This window comes from Nipponia nippon, unplaced genomic scaffold (assembly GCF_047370975.1).
Source record: "Nipponia nippon isolate SJK-2023a ecotype South Korea unplaced genomic scaffold, ASM4737097v1 scaffold_3, whole genome shotgun sequence".
Lineage (NCBI taxonomy): Eukaryota > Metazoa > Chordata > Aves > Pelecaniformes > Threskiornithidae > Nipponia > Nipponia nippon.
The window spans coordinates 106322995-106337059 of record NW_028262347.1 but is presented as its reverse complement, the minus strand read 5'-3'; the positions used below and the strand labels follow the sequence as shown (position 1 = coordinate 106337059).

At 40.6% G+C, this 14065-nt stretch overlaps 1 protein-coding gene across 5 annotated transcripts in view; it reads right to left on the bottom strand.

Moving 5' to 3' along the window:
• WDFY4 (WDFY family member 4) overlaps nt 1-14065 on the bottom strand; it is a 146891-nt gene that overhangs the window by 104779 nt on the left and 28047 nt on the right. For all 5 annotated transcript variants that reach the window (XM_087764449.1, XM_087764451.1, XM_087764450.1 and 2 more), the window contains 6 exons: nt 12117-12210; nt 5459-5673; nt 3209-3321; nt 2045-2252; nt 1694-1770; nt 763-981 (listed from right to left, as the gene is read on the bottom strand). In XM_087764449.1, coding sequence (XP_087620575.1) covers nt 763-981; nt 1694-1770; nt 2045-2252; nt 3209-3321; nt 5459-5673; nt 12117-12210 — 926 coding nt within the window. The remainder of the gene's footprint in view (nt 1-762; nt 982-1693; nt 1771-2044; nt 2253-3208; nt 3322-5458; nt 5674-12116; nt 12211-14065) is intronic.

Here is a 14065-nt window from a genome sequence, read left to right as displayed (position 1 = left end):
TGCCTACTGCCACACAGAACAGTCAGGGACCAGTCCAGTTCAAGTCCAGTCCCCACAAGGGCACACAAACATATAACTGACATTCAAAAGTTTTCCTCAGAATATCTGTAAGTTTTATAGAATCACAGAATCATTAAGGTTGGAAAGGACCTCTGAGATCATCGAGCCCAACCTGTTAACCTAACTGTCTGGTCCACCTCTAAACCATGTCCCTAAGCACCACATCCACACGTTTTTTGAATACTTCCAGGGACTGTGATTGTACCACTTCCCTGGGCAGTCTGTTCCAATGCCTAACCACTCTCTCCATGAAGAAATTTTTCCTAATATCTAATCTAAACCTCCCCTGGCACAACTTGAGCCCATTTCCTCTTGTCCTATCACTTGTTACTTGGGAGAAGAGACCGACACCCACCTCGCTACAGCCTCCTTTTAGGTAGTTGTAGAGAGTGATAAGGTCTCCCCTCAGCCTCCTCTTCTCCAGACTAAACAACCCCAGCTCCCTCAGCCGCTCCTCATAAGACTTGTGCTCCAGACCCTTCCCGTATGTTGCAGGCCACAAAATAATTCTCAATGCCTACAGCAAACTTAAAACTGAAATATGACCAAGAATTACAATCACAACAGGCTGCCAGAAGAAAACCGAAGAGATAAAAAGTCTCTTTAACGTCCTGGGTACTTAGAAGAAAAGGAAATTTGTTAAAGAAAAATTCCAGATAATCAGAGGAGACAGCACTGCAGCTTGACTGAGAAGAGCCTTACCAAGTGGCTGGAATTCCACTTCTTCTGTGGAAATGACCAAAGAACGGTCCTGTGGGAAGAAGCTTACTGAAAAGCAAACAAATTCTTGCTCTGTTCTTGACATGTGCCTCACGACTGTGAAGAAACGGAGTGGGTGACTGCTGTGCACCAAACCAAACTTGCTAACCAGAAACCAGCATGAGAGAGTCAGACCGCTTGAGGGAGGGAATATTCTGGTGCCTGCAGGCAGGAGACAAAAAGGCAGTAAGGAAGTTGGTTTCCCTGTGCAGACATTAGCAAACTGCTTTCTATTTTATTTGTAGCCCAAACCATGTAAGAACCAACATTAGAATATGAGGTTTAATTTCTGTTCTGTTCTATTAGATTTCACTGCCTATCTTCAATAACATAGAGACTGCACATTTGAGTGTGTGCACATGTATAAACGACCTAAAATTGACTGATGAGAAATAACTACTAGATCCCCATGCCACAGAGCTCATCAATTGGGAAGCACTGAGCCAGAAACAAGTTTTCTCAGAGTTCACAAAATTTAGTAAGCAAGAGGTACAGCCATTTCCGTGTTCACCCAATAGAGGATTTTGATGTGTAGGAGAATCCCTTCTCATGTTAAGTGACAGTTTCTATTCCTTCTGTGGGAGACTACCCTAAAATCTGGTGGCTCTTATGTGTTAAGACTGTTTTCTTAGCAGCCTGCTTTAAATTTGTATTGCTAATGTTAATGTTAATGCATCACACTATTAAGCTGCATCTGATACTGCATTTTGGTGAGCAGTCCGAGTTATACAGCTCAGAGCTGGACTGGGACACAGAGACAGAAGTGTATTGAAACACACAGCTTATTTGCTGCCAGTTCTTACAAATGTTGAATGTTTTCAGGGGCTGAAAAGTCAGTGCTTTCAGGAAGCTGTAGGTTAGTCAAAGTGCTTACCCACGCCAATTCCTCCTGAGACAGATTGCTCTGCACTCGGTCCCATGACAGTGGCCAAGGTAGGGAGGTATAAACACCTACAAAAGCAAGCAAGAACACATTCATCAGAAACGTAAAATCATCCCTGAAGGTCACCAGTGACTTAATACTGCAGAATCATGGTAGCAAGGCAGAGTCTAGGCTGTCAGCAATAGGACAATAACAAAATAGGTTGGCAACATTGCTGCAAGGAAAGCAGCGATAGGGCACAAGGATTGACTAAGATGGAAAGAGAAGTGATTAGTTGCTGTGTCCAGAATAAGGGCCTGGAGACTGCAAAGCAGCTAAAGAGAAAAGCAACAGCAGTAATACCCGTATCCTTCCATAGACATGTCAAACTCCACAAATGATGGAGCCAAAGCAGTGCTGCGGAGCTGGAAGTTTCTAGGTGACGTCATGGAGACGAGACTCATTGCAGTCTGGAGTGCCAATGCAGATCCCTTAGACACCCAAGGAGAGCTGCTGACAGGCACAACTGTCTGAGGATCAGTTTTATTGTCCAACATATCCTCTTCTGAACCTACAAGATCAACATAGTGGCTAACCAGATCAGTGTCTGAAATACTTTTTTCAGTCACAGGCCTTGCCTGTATTCAATTCATCACTGCTAAGAACAGCACTGCATGCTCTTCAACTAACATCCTCAGCAGCCTGCAGAAATCCTCAGCAATACACAAAAATATTGCACTGAAGGAATTTCAAAATAGGAGGCTGGCAGGAGAGATGAGCTTACAGAAGAGATAGTCATATTTTCTCCCCACATATCTTCAGGCAGCTCCAAACTTCACCTCCAGTAAAAAAGGTTCCTGACCCATTGGTTCCATTTTTCTTATACACAGACCATTCAATTCTGCCATAACAGAACAGTTATAACCAACACATGGGAGAGGATCTGAAGAACGACTGCAAAGAACATAAGACCCAAATTTGCACCACACTGTATTGGGTGTCTCATAGGCATGAGAACAGGTTAAGTGCCAAATACTACTACTATAGCCTATCACTTCCAAATACGTTAGAACAGAGAAAGGACTTGGATGGAAAATGGTCTGTATAAGCAAGGCAGACTACTAGGATATCCTAGGGATTACAAAAAGCAGTGCTCTTTATTCACATCTTTATTTCTAGCTATAAACCACAGGGAAAACACACTGCAAATCCAGAAGACACTATTGTGGAATACGATTAGTATTTTTATAGATTGCTGCCATGACTGGTCTAGCAAAGTCTGAGTCTATGTCAGCATCTGGTTTCAGCACACGTATTATAATTTGATCTCTGCTGGCCATGATCAGCTCTCAGTGTTGGTCAGGTACCACCCAACCTGGGCGATACCCAGTCTAAAACATCCAGGCATATGCCACTTTCACTGTGACTGTCCTGAAGCAACCTACTCCAACAGCAGTTTCCTGTCATTACAGAGACATCTATAACCCAGCCACTGTATCAGCAACAGGCTGTTCATTGTGTGCTTACCTTCATTCCAAGCTGCGTTAGCTGAATCACTCCCCTGACATGGAAGGGCCTCAGTCCTGTTTGTGCTGGTCCTGGAAGGTAGGGGTGGAGAACCTCCCAACCAAAGAAATTGCCTAACATGAAAAAAGAAAGAAAGCAACAAAAAAAGGAAAACAATCAAGCCAGACACTTTGGAGTCATAGCAACCACGCAAATACAGCTCAGCTCTCTGGAGACCAACTTTCTTTCTATGCCTGACCAACCTAGTGGCCTTCTATGATGGAGTGACTACATCAGTGGACAAGGGAAGCGCTACGGATGTCATCTGTCTGGACTTCTGTAAGGCCTTTGACATGGTCCCCCACATCATCCTTCGCTCTAAATTGGAGAGATATGGATTTGATGGGCAAGTCTGTCACTGATGGATGAGGAATTTGTTAGATGGTTGCATCCAGAGGGTGGTGGTCAACGGCTCGATGTCCAGATGGAGTTCAGTGACAAGTGGTGTCCCTTGGGGGTCCGTATTGGGACCGGTACTGTTTAATATCTTCATCAATGACATAGACAGTGGGATCGAGTGCACTCTCAGCCAGTTTGCAGATGACACCAAGCTGAGTGGTGCACTTGACACGCCTGAGGGATGGGATGCCATCCAGAGGGACCTAGACAAACTCAAGAAGTGGGCCCATGTGAACCTCATGAGGTTCAACAAGGACAAGTGCAAGGTCCTGCACCTGGGTCAGGGCAACCTCTGTTACCAGTACAGGCTGGGGCATGAAGGGATTGAAAGTAGCCCTGAGAAGAAGGACTTTGGGGTACTGGTGGATGAAAAGCCAGACATGAGCCAGCAATGTGTGCTTGCAGCCAGAAAGTCAACCATATCCTGGGCTGAATCAAAAGAAGCATGGCAGCAGGTCAAGGGAGGTGATTCTGCCCCTCTACTCTGCTCTGGTGAGAACCCACCTGGAGTACTGTGTCCAGCTCTGGAGTCCTCAGTACAGGAAGGACATGGACCTGTTGGAGAGGGTCCAGAGGAGGGCCACAAAAATGATCAGAGGGATGGAACACATCTGCTATGAGGAAAGGCTGAAAGAGTTGTGGTTGTTCAGCCTGGAGAGGAGAAGGCTCTGGGGAGACCTTATTGCAGCCTTCCAATACTTAAAGGGGGCTTATAAGAAAGATGGGGACAGACTTTTTAGCAGGGACTGTAACGACAGGACAAGGGGTAATGGTTTTAAGCTAAAAGGGGGTAGATTTAGACTAGATATAAGGAAGAAATTTTTTATGATGAGGGTAGTAAAACACTGGAATGGGTTGCCCAGAAAGGTGGTAGATGCCCCATCCCTGGAAACATTCAAGGTCAGGTTGGATGGGGCTCTGAGCAACCTGATCTAGTTGAAGATGTCCCAGCTCATAGCAGGGGGGCTTGGACTAGATGACCTTTAAAGGTCCCTTGCAACGCAAACTATTCTATGATTATATGATTTCTTATTGGATACCAAATTTTAAAGACACCTCAAATAAACCAGAAGGAATGATTTCCATTGTATCATTACAAATATTTGTTTTGCATTACACTTCACCTTTCAAGGGGAGTGGTTTTTTTCCTGTTGAAAAAAATCAAAGGTTTATTTTCTTCAGCAATACTTTTGAATGCTAATAATTTATCAGAAAAAATCTATGGGTGGGGTTTTTTTGTTTTTGTTTTGTTTTGGTTTTTTTTAAAGAAATTCTGTTCTGTTTTTGAGTAAAATAAATTTAATTTTACACAACTTCATCTGCACTGATCTCTATTAGGTACTCTCATGCCTAGCTTTTGTTAGCATTAACGAAGAAAATACATCCTCAAAGTAGAAACAACAGACACTGAGAAACAAGACTACACTTCTTATTTCTGCATCTGTCATTAACATGGATCTGAGCTAAGGGAAAGTCACTTTTACTCTTTAAGAAACAGCTTCTCCATATGAATACCAGGAAAGAATAACCCTAGTTGTTTTGCAATTACTTAATTAGTTACCATTCATAAATGGCTTTACAATGCCTGCAGAGATGATGCAGCAGAACACTACGGACTCATACCATCTTCAGTAAGTCATTTAAGCGTATAACCTGTGATCAATATGTGAGTAGTATTAACTGAGACTTGAAACAAAAGGCTAAGAGTCTTGCTGAATCAGAGCACTAAATGAAGTATCCGATTATTACACAAACTTTGCAAAAAACTTGCTCCGCTAAAGCAAATTGGTTCCATTAGATACAATCTGATACCTTAACACATCTGGCTCAATAGCCTGCGATGCAAGCTTCTCAAACACTCTAGTGAGGGGCAGATGCAGTGGATGGCTCTCATTGCGGAAAGCATCCTGACAGGAAGTTATGATGGTTCTCAGCAAGCCAGATCCACACGTCACCTGGCGGCTCTTCTCTGACTTCACCAGGGACTGGATGTGATCAACGACAGCACATTGGATTTCCTGTGAAAGCTGAAACAGACACAGAACTGAAGTCAGTGGGCTGGAACTGAAACTGTACATGGTGCAACCATCCCCAGTTCAGCTTTCCTGCCAGAACACTACAGTAGTGAAGGAAGAGAACAATTGGCTCTCATTCAAAAGAAGGAACCATCACCAAGGGCAGGTTATTAGGCATAAGCTCCAAGACCAACACAGTAACTCAGAATATATTTAACATTAAGCATGTGGAGAGTCATATTGACATGATCTACTCTTCATTCCAAAAGCACTGTTCTTAAACAAAACTGTATCTAGCAATGTCATGAAACACTTATTTTTAAAGTGTTTTGGTTTTTTTTTAAACACTTCTCTACAAGTCTTCATGGGGAGACTGGTTAGGCATTGGAACAGACTGCCCAGGGAAGTGGTACAATCACAGTCCCTGGAAGTATTCAAAAAATGTGTGGATGTGGTGCTTAGGGACATGGTTTAGAGGTGGACCAGACAGTTAGGTTAACAGGTTGGGCTCGATGATCTCAGAGGTCCTTTCCAACCTTAATGATTCTATGATTCTATGTTTTGCTGAATTGAAGCTTTACTTCATTATTGCTTCTTAATGGTCTTAAAGAAATATTTCAATTCTCAAAAATTATCTTTAGAGCAATTTGTTCCCAATTAGGAATGGAGCCTACCCCATTGATCTAACTAGATTTCACATAAATCTAACTGTGCCTCATATACTTAAACACAAATCTTACAAAGATGAAATGTTCCCCGCCCCCAAGAGCTCCTTGGCTTTCTCATATGATCTTCTAGGAAATAGCTACGCAAACTTTTAAAGAAAAGAACAACAATGGTGGCAGACATGCAGATTAGGACATTGGGATTTGATTTTATAACATGAATGAGAAGCAACTTCACTGGATTCAGAATAAGCTAGCTTATTAAGTGTAAAGAGGAATTCAGCTCTTTTGCATCCAGACCAAACTCAAAACCAATACAGGACAAATTCAAAGCCAACAAGCAATTTGTTTTCAAAGTGCATAGCAATCAAAAGCCCCAGTTGCAACACTTAGACAATAATACTAGCACATCCAAGGTAACATGCAAATTGCTTTTGTAAACTTTTGTAAACTCAACTACTACTTTTGATATCTGAAGAGCGAGTTCTTTGGATAACATCATTCTCAGTGACACAATTTCACTGTGCATCTCATTACATACAGAAATCACCCACCAGAATGAACTACACTATTCTTCAGGGAGAGGCACTTATTGCTACAGTGTATCAAACCCTCACTTATAACTTTTTGGATCTTTTAATTAGTATTTTACTCCATTTTTGACTGGATGCAGGAAAGTATCTGGGTGTATAAAACCACATGAAAACAGAGAAAGACATAGGTCTTGACTAAGTGAAACTACTGGTTTACTCCAAAATAAATCAAAGCATAATGGCATACAAAAAATTGATTATATTCATTAGCTTAGCAGCTTTGTCAATACCAGTATTGCCTTGTTTTGAATAAAACGTGCTGTTTTCATGGATCTTAGTTCCAGTAAAATAAGATTTTAGTGGAAATATTAATGGTGGCCAGGAAACCAGGCTGTGTGTTTCTATATGCATGGATTGATTTTCCTAACACATATTACTTGCACCATGAGTCAGGATATTGAAGGTGCAGTTATAATGTAGTTGGGCTCACAGCTCTGCCTCAGATTAGAGTCTTAAGGGCAAAATGTCACCTAGCAGTTCACCCAATCTGTTTACGTAGTTCCCAGATTCTTGCTCCTAAGAGCCCATAGTTTCAAAACTTGGTAGCTGAATTTAATTCACTGTTATTAGTCTTCAAAATGCTTATGCTATGTTTAAGATGAGCAAGAACTTTGAACCTTTGGCAGTGTGGGTTCATTTCAAAAGGATGTAATTCTCTTGGGTTTAATAATAATAATAATAATAATAATAATAATAATAATAATAATAATAATAATTCTGTGTGCAATTGCAAAAATCAAACTTACTTTTCAGTCTCAGGAGCACCTCTCACTTGAAAAGCTAGCAGCCCTTCATAGAAAATTAGAATTAACCTAACATACCACACAGATTTCATTTTACTAATGAAGAAATCAAGGCATTGAAAGTAGCACTTTCAAAAAGTTCCAAGTGACCCAGGATTTTAAATCATGCTTTCAAAAGAAAACATAGACATCCATCAGCTTAAAACCCACTGTCTGTAGAGAGTTTGCCTCACTTCTGAAAATCATCTGTGCAATTTTTTTTCCTTAAAATGTTATCAAAAATAAATAATTCATAAATTCATCACGGCCCAAATTCCTGATGCATAGGTCCCAGCTGCAAGCACATTGCCATTCTGTCACAATATTTTGCTGATTAACTCTCAGCCACTGCCCTTAACAAGCAAAACTTACTTTGCTGACAGTATGTATAACTGGTTTTACAGAGTTACAGAATAACTTGTGTTCATGCACTCCTTGCAAGTACACAGGGAAAAAAGCACTGTGAACTGTGTGAACTGTTTCTGCTTTTCCAAAAACATGACCTAGATAGGGCCTAGTTAAATGCCTCACATAAATTATGTCATCTCCATGAGGCTTTTCACATTTTCCCTTGGTACAGCTTATGTGTAAAAGAAGCTACAGAGCTTTCCTCGTATGAATACCAGGGCTACTATTGCCTTCTAGAGAAAATATACTAGCAAGTCTTGACCATATGAAGCCAGGCAACAAAATCTCTTTGTAACGTTAAGAATCCTTTTGTTAATTCTGTGGTCTGACAGACCTCTTGTCTGCTTGCCAAATTACATTTAGTTGCAGTATTTTTTTTTCCCCAGTATTAGCTGAATGTAGTGTCTCCTTCTCCTTTTTCTAAGCTACTGTGCAGTACTATAATATGATGTTCATCAGACACCTGAGAGGAAGGCAAAGCTGTCTCTTTGTGCCACCTTATAAATGATACGATTGCATGAAAAACAAGACAAAGTAGAAAATTATCTTCAGTATAGTTAGCCACGGATTCTTGGCAGAGTTCCTATCTCTTCAACCCAGGGTACATTACCAAGATTTTAGTGCAACTTCAGAGACACTGGCTGCTTTTTAAGGAGAAAGTGAATAGCAAGAGAAAGAGGACAAATAAAAGGGCAGGCTGTGGAGTTGGAAGCACAGAAGGAAAATTGCTTGGTCTGTATAAACAGTGAAAGCTTCAGAAGTTGATTGATCAATGAACAAGCCAACTTCTTACTAAAAGCCCAAAAATAACCTTGGAAAAGAACAAGCAGACAGGCTGTGCATTTTCTTTTAAAAAAAAAAAAGTTGTGCTGTAATCAGAACAGGCTCAGCAAAGAAAAATCCCCCAGGAGACAAGGCTGGAGCAAAGCCTGCAGGAAAGTGCTCAGGGGAAAGACCTGACCTTCAGCTACCAGCCCAGGCTGGAGGACCCACTGCCAGGGTGTTTCTAGTTCCCTTCCTCCTACCAGAGTTCTTGTCCATTCTCCTTTCCTTTCTCCCAAAGCCTTGGCTGCACAACCCAAGGAGAATTAAGCTCTGGCCAAATACCCAAAGAATTTCCTCGTGCAGATAATGCAGTGCAGTAATTTAGGAATTCACTGTGATATTAACAGTTACATTAGCAGTGATATTAGTACTATATGTCTGAAGGCAGACAAATCTCAAATGTCACGGGGTCTTCTGTGGGCCATATCTAACTATGTTAGAGACCTTTTCAGTTTAGAAAGAATTTACATTTTTAAGAAGTACAAATACTTGGAAAGTGTTATGCTGTTAACGTCTGCAGTGAGAACAACTAGTTTAGGCTAAATTTAAAACAGAGATAAAGGTGTTTTAAAAGGGTGGAAAGTACTTATTGATGCATGTTTTAGTTTTACAACAGTGAATATGACAGCAGTTCATCATAGGAGAGACACAGATAAAAACAGATGACAAATCCAACTGTAGCAGCAATAATATTACTTAACAAAAGTACAGATAATTTACATAATGAATCATGTGAGGATTTTTTTGTCCGTACTCACAAGAAACCTGTCAGGGTGATGCTAGAGAACTGAATCATGCTTTGAGTCTCTTCTCAAAAGTTCTTTTCTTTCCTTACCCAACCTCATCAGATCTAGGAGATCTCCTTGTCTGACATTGCAAATGGAATAGATCTGGCACGACACCCTGGAGTCTTAAAAGCCACAGTTCCAAAATGCCAGACAAGAATGAGATGTGTCTAAGGGGAATCTGTGAATATCTTGAGCCACATATCTAAAGTGCATGTTAACTTGTCTCACTTGTACTTAGTTTTTGAAACACGTGACAACGCTCATCTTTCATCACTGAACAGGCAGCATATTAATAAAAGGAAAATCCACCTTGTATTTGGTCAAACTGTATGCAGTTTGATGCGAACTGGCTTAGTACCAGTCCTAGGCATGAACACGAGCAATATCCTCTAAATACAGTTTACTGTCTCTTGGGGGGTTTTAAGGCTTTTAAGCAAATTTTCATACCCATATGACATTCAAATGATTTTTGATCATACCTAGCAATGACAGTAATATACAATCACAAATCTATTCTCCTCAGCTTTTAATTGTCATTGTAGACACTCAGAAGAAATGGCTGAAATGCAAGACCACCTGTTTTACTGTCTGCTAATGTTTTTTCTATGCTGACAGGCTCAGCATTGCTTCAGCCCATCACTTCTTGGTTCTGACAAAGGTCACTGAGAAGCAGCAAATTTGGCAGGAAATGGATATTATCTCTGAGGGTAAGAATCAAAGTAAATTAATTTTATTGAGTTCTATTAATGTTTCTGTAAAAGCAGTGCTCTCTCTTTGCCATTTCTGTGAAAGCAAAGGATTTGTACGTGACCTGAACTGATTCTGAAGATTTTTCCAGATTACCCCTGAATACCTTGGCCTAAAAGATCTGTCATATCATTAAAACAAGCAGAAAGAGACGACTTACTGTCTGTTCTTCACCATTGCTCCTAAAAAATGTACTATTTGACTCAGTATTAAACTCAGAGCAAGATGCCCTTGAATGAAAGTCTGCAGTAAAAAAGCTCCATCCACAAAGAAATTATTTCATCTCTCATATAGCTGTCAAACACTGTTGCACTAAAAGAAAGAACAGTACCCTGTTTGGGACAGAATATATCTATTCAAAGGGAAATTCCTTCAGTTATTACTTTCTACGAAGTACCTCCCCTTCACTCGTCATTGAGGTCTACCTTTTGCATCAGATCTTGCCTGACTCCCGTCTGCCAAGTAGCATCTTGTTTCACAAGGGTTCATGCAGTAGTATATGTTATGATTAAAGGTACTAAAGTCCAGCCTTTTCTGTCACTAGCTGACAGCATCAGTGAGCTGCCCAAGCTATGGGACATGAGGTTACACTCATTCTCTCACCCACTTTTAAATAGAATTAGTCAGAAAAATTCTATTTTTCCTCTATTCTTTCTGTGGGTCATTTGATGAAAAACTCTTCAGGACATGTGTTAACTTCTAGCTGGAGTCTGACTCAGGACCCCACATGACAGTGGTCCCATTTTACCTGGGGCAATCCTATTCACAACAGAAATACTAAAAAACCACCATCAGTAATAATTTCTTGTTGACTAAGAAAAAAGGAGTGAGAAAGGAAGAAAAGACTAACGCAATTAAATACAGAACTGAAATTGCTGGAATTTGTGCTCTAGCACTTCATATTTTTAAGAACACTGCCATCTAGTGGGGGTCTGAGAGACTTTCTCGTAGAGCTCAGCCCTAAAGCTAACTCCAGTAGTTACTTAATGACATTTTCTCTCATCCAATTAACTCTTCTACTTGTTTTTCAGAAATTAATTACTGTAATTAACAAAATTTCACTAGATGATGGCTTAGTTCTGCTACACAGTGTTGGGATGTGCCAGCAGTTAGTTGCATTCCCACCTTCCATAGCTCCGGATGAACAATCTGCTTTTATTTCAATCCCTCCGTATGTACTTTAACTGTGTTCAAGTATTTTGGATCAGATAGCAGATACAATATGCTTGTTCAGAGCAGGTGTGTGTATGGAAGGTTTGACAAAGCAAAGCAGATTCTAAGCTTCACTGAAAGTTTATGGACCGTTAGGCCTCAAGAGCCAGACTGTTCTGGTTGCTAGGTCCATTAGCAGTCTTTTAAACAATTTTCAAGGGACTTCTACACTTGTGCCTTTGCAGTAAGTATTCTGGGACCAAGACCCATGCATTGCATCAGACAGGTATAGAAACACTTAGTCAAACTGATAGCCAAGAGCCTTTGTTTTTCTTATATCTGTTCACTCAGTGAAATTTGTGCTGTTCCTCCTGCCAGTGTTCTAGGTAAATTTTAGTACTTCCACAGCTGCAAAGAGTAAGCAATTCTTGGAAATGAAGCTACAGAAAAGTAGTAGACACTGTTTAGATGACACTTTGATATGTTTAGACTCACCTGAGAGTGTCCCTCTTTGTACAGCTTTGGCAGCAACCTCACCATAACACAGACAGCACCTGGATGTACAATGGCGCAGTCTCCCATTTGCCACCTGCAGGAAAAAGACGCATAAGACTTATCACCATAATTATCATTAACAGTAGCAAAGAGGGTCCAGCAATGTTCCAGGAGAGTGCAGCATTAAATCCTCCTAGCAGTAACCAGGCTCAGCATTTGAAACTAAGCAAACAATACAGATGACCTGGAACAGGTGGAAGCCTCCTTAGAGTAACAAAGACAGGACATAACCTGCTCATGAGCTCACATTTCAGAGACCTGTACATTCAAAGATGTGCAGCAGCCTCTTTAAACAAACTTTGCCTTTGAAGGTACTTGCAGCACAGGGAACAGACAACCAGAGGGATCTCTCTGATGCATCAGCCCAGAACTAGTGTTATATTTTCTATTTTCAAGCAGTCTGTAACTTTAATCAGACAATAACTTCAGTACTTTCAAACCATAATAGCAATAAGCAAAGATGAGACAATCTTGATGAAATCAGTATGCCACCCTTCCCTTCCAACACCAGAACCTGCTTAAACTAGTAAAAGAAAATTAAATATCTGTGCTTCCCCACCAGTTTTCATTTTTGCCACTTATCACCTTTGTACATTCAGGCACAGGAAGGAACTGAGAGATCAGAGTTACCACAGAGATCATCTGCTTATGCCATGATGCAGGCTAGAGGTCAGATACATCTCAAAATGAAGCCACAGCATAGCACCAACTCTAGTTTAGGCACTGCAGGCTCGACATGTTCAGAGTATCATCAGCATTTCTGAGTGCACCTCTGAACCGGAGTTATGATGTGCACTATCAGAAACATCTGTCCCAAACAGATTTCATGAGAAAAGCGAAGGCAATATCCAACAGCCATAATTACACTGGAAAAATAAAGCACGATATGCTTTATGGAGTGTATAAAACAAAGGGTACAAGTAAAAGTGAATATAGAAAAAAGCTTTTACAAGGGACCGAAAGGAGGGTAAAAAAGCTGTAATTAACATGTTAGCCACTTGTAAAAAGGCTCACCTGATACATCAGAGCAGGGAGTAATGTGTAGCACACTGCCACACAGTGACAAATAATTCTTACTGCACCCTCAAGAAAGATACTTTCAAAGAAATTGCCCATTTGCAATATTTTCTGTGTAATGAACCAAAATCGGATCTGGTAAAAATACTTACTGCAGCAGTGGCTCTAGTGTGGACACATACACCTGTACTTGACATGAATTTGGGTGAGTTTTTAAATGCCAAACAAGAAAAAAGCACAGACTGAAAATATGCTCTCCTCCCATCTCTCCCAAAAAACCCTAACCACCTTTAAAGAGAGAAATCCAGGCCCACTAGAATCAATAGCATTGAAATTTCAGTCTGTTTTCCTGCTGCGGCTGTGCTCCCCAGAGCAAGTTCATTTTTAAACTAAGCCACTGTATTCAAGGACTGACTTCCCAAACTTTCAATTCAATTCAAACTTCCATCTCTAGCATTGTAAAAATACATTGCCAGGCAGTGTGTCCAGTTCTCCTAACACACAGCAGTCTTCCTAAAGACTTAAGCAATGAAGAAATATGGTTACCTCCGAACCTCAAAATTTTTCTTTCATATAGACAATTTTTTTTTTATAACCCATATGATGTGTAGTAAAAGTAAAACGTGAGCTAACAAAATGTGAATATCAGAAGACAATAATAGAAAGTGATCCTTTAAAAAAATAAATAGAATCATGAAATGGTGAAGACGTCATAACTATAAGGAGATGTTTTCTTATTTTGGGGCACTGCCTGGCAGGTTTAGCACTCTCCAGGGCTGTTAAAAAGGAAGAACAAAGAAGGAAAACCCGGAGTCCCTGACCAGCATCAAACTACACCTCAACTTCCCTCCCAGCAATGCATACTTGCTCCC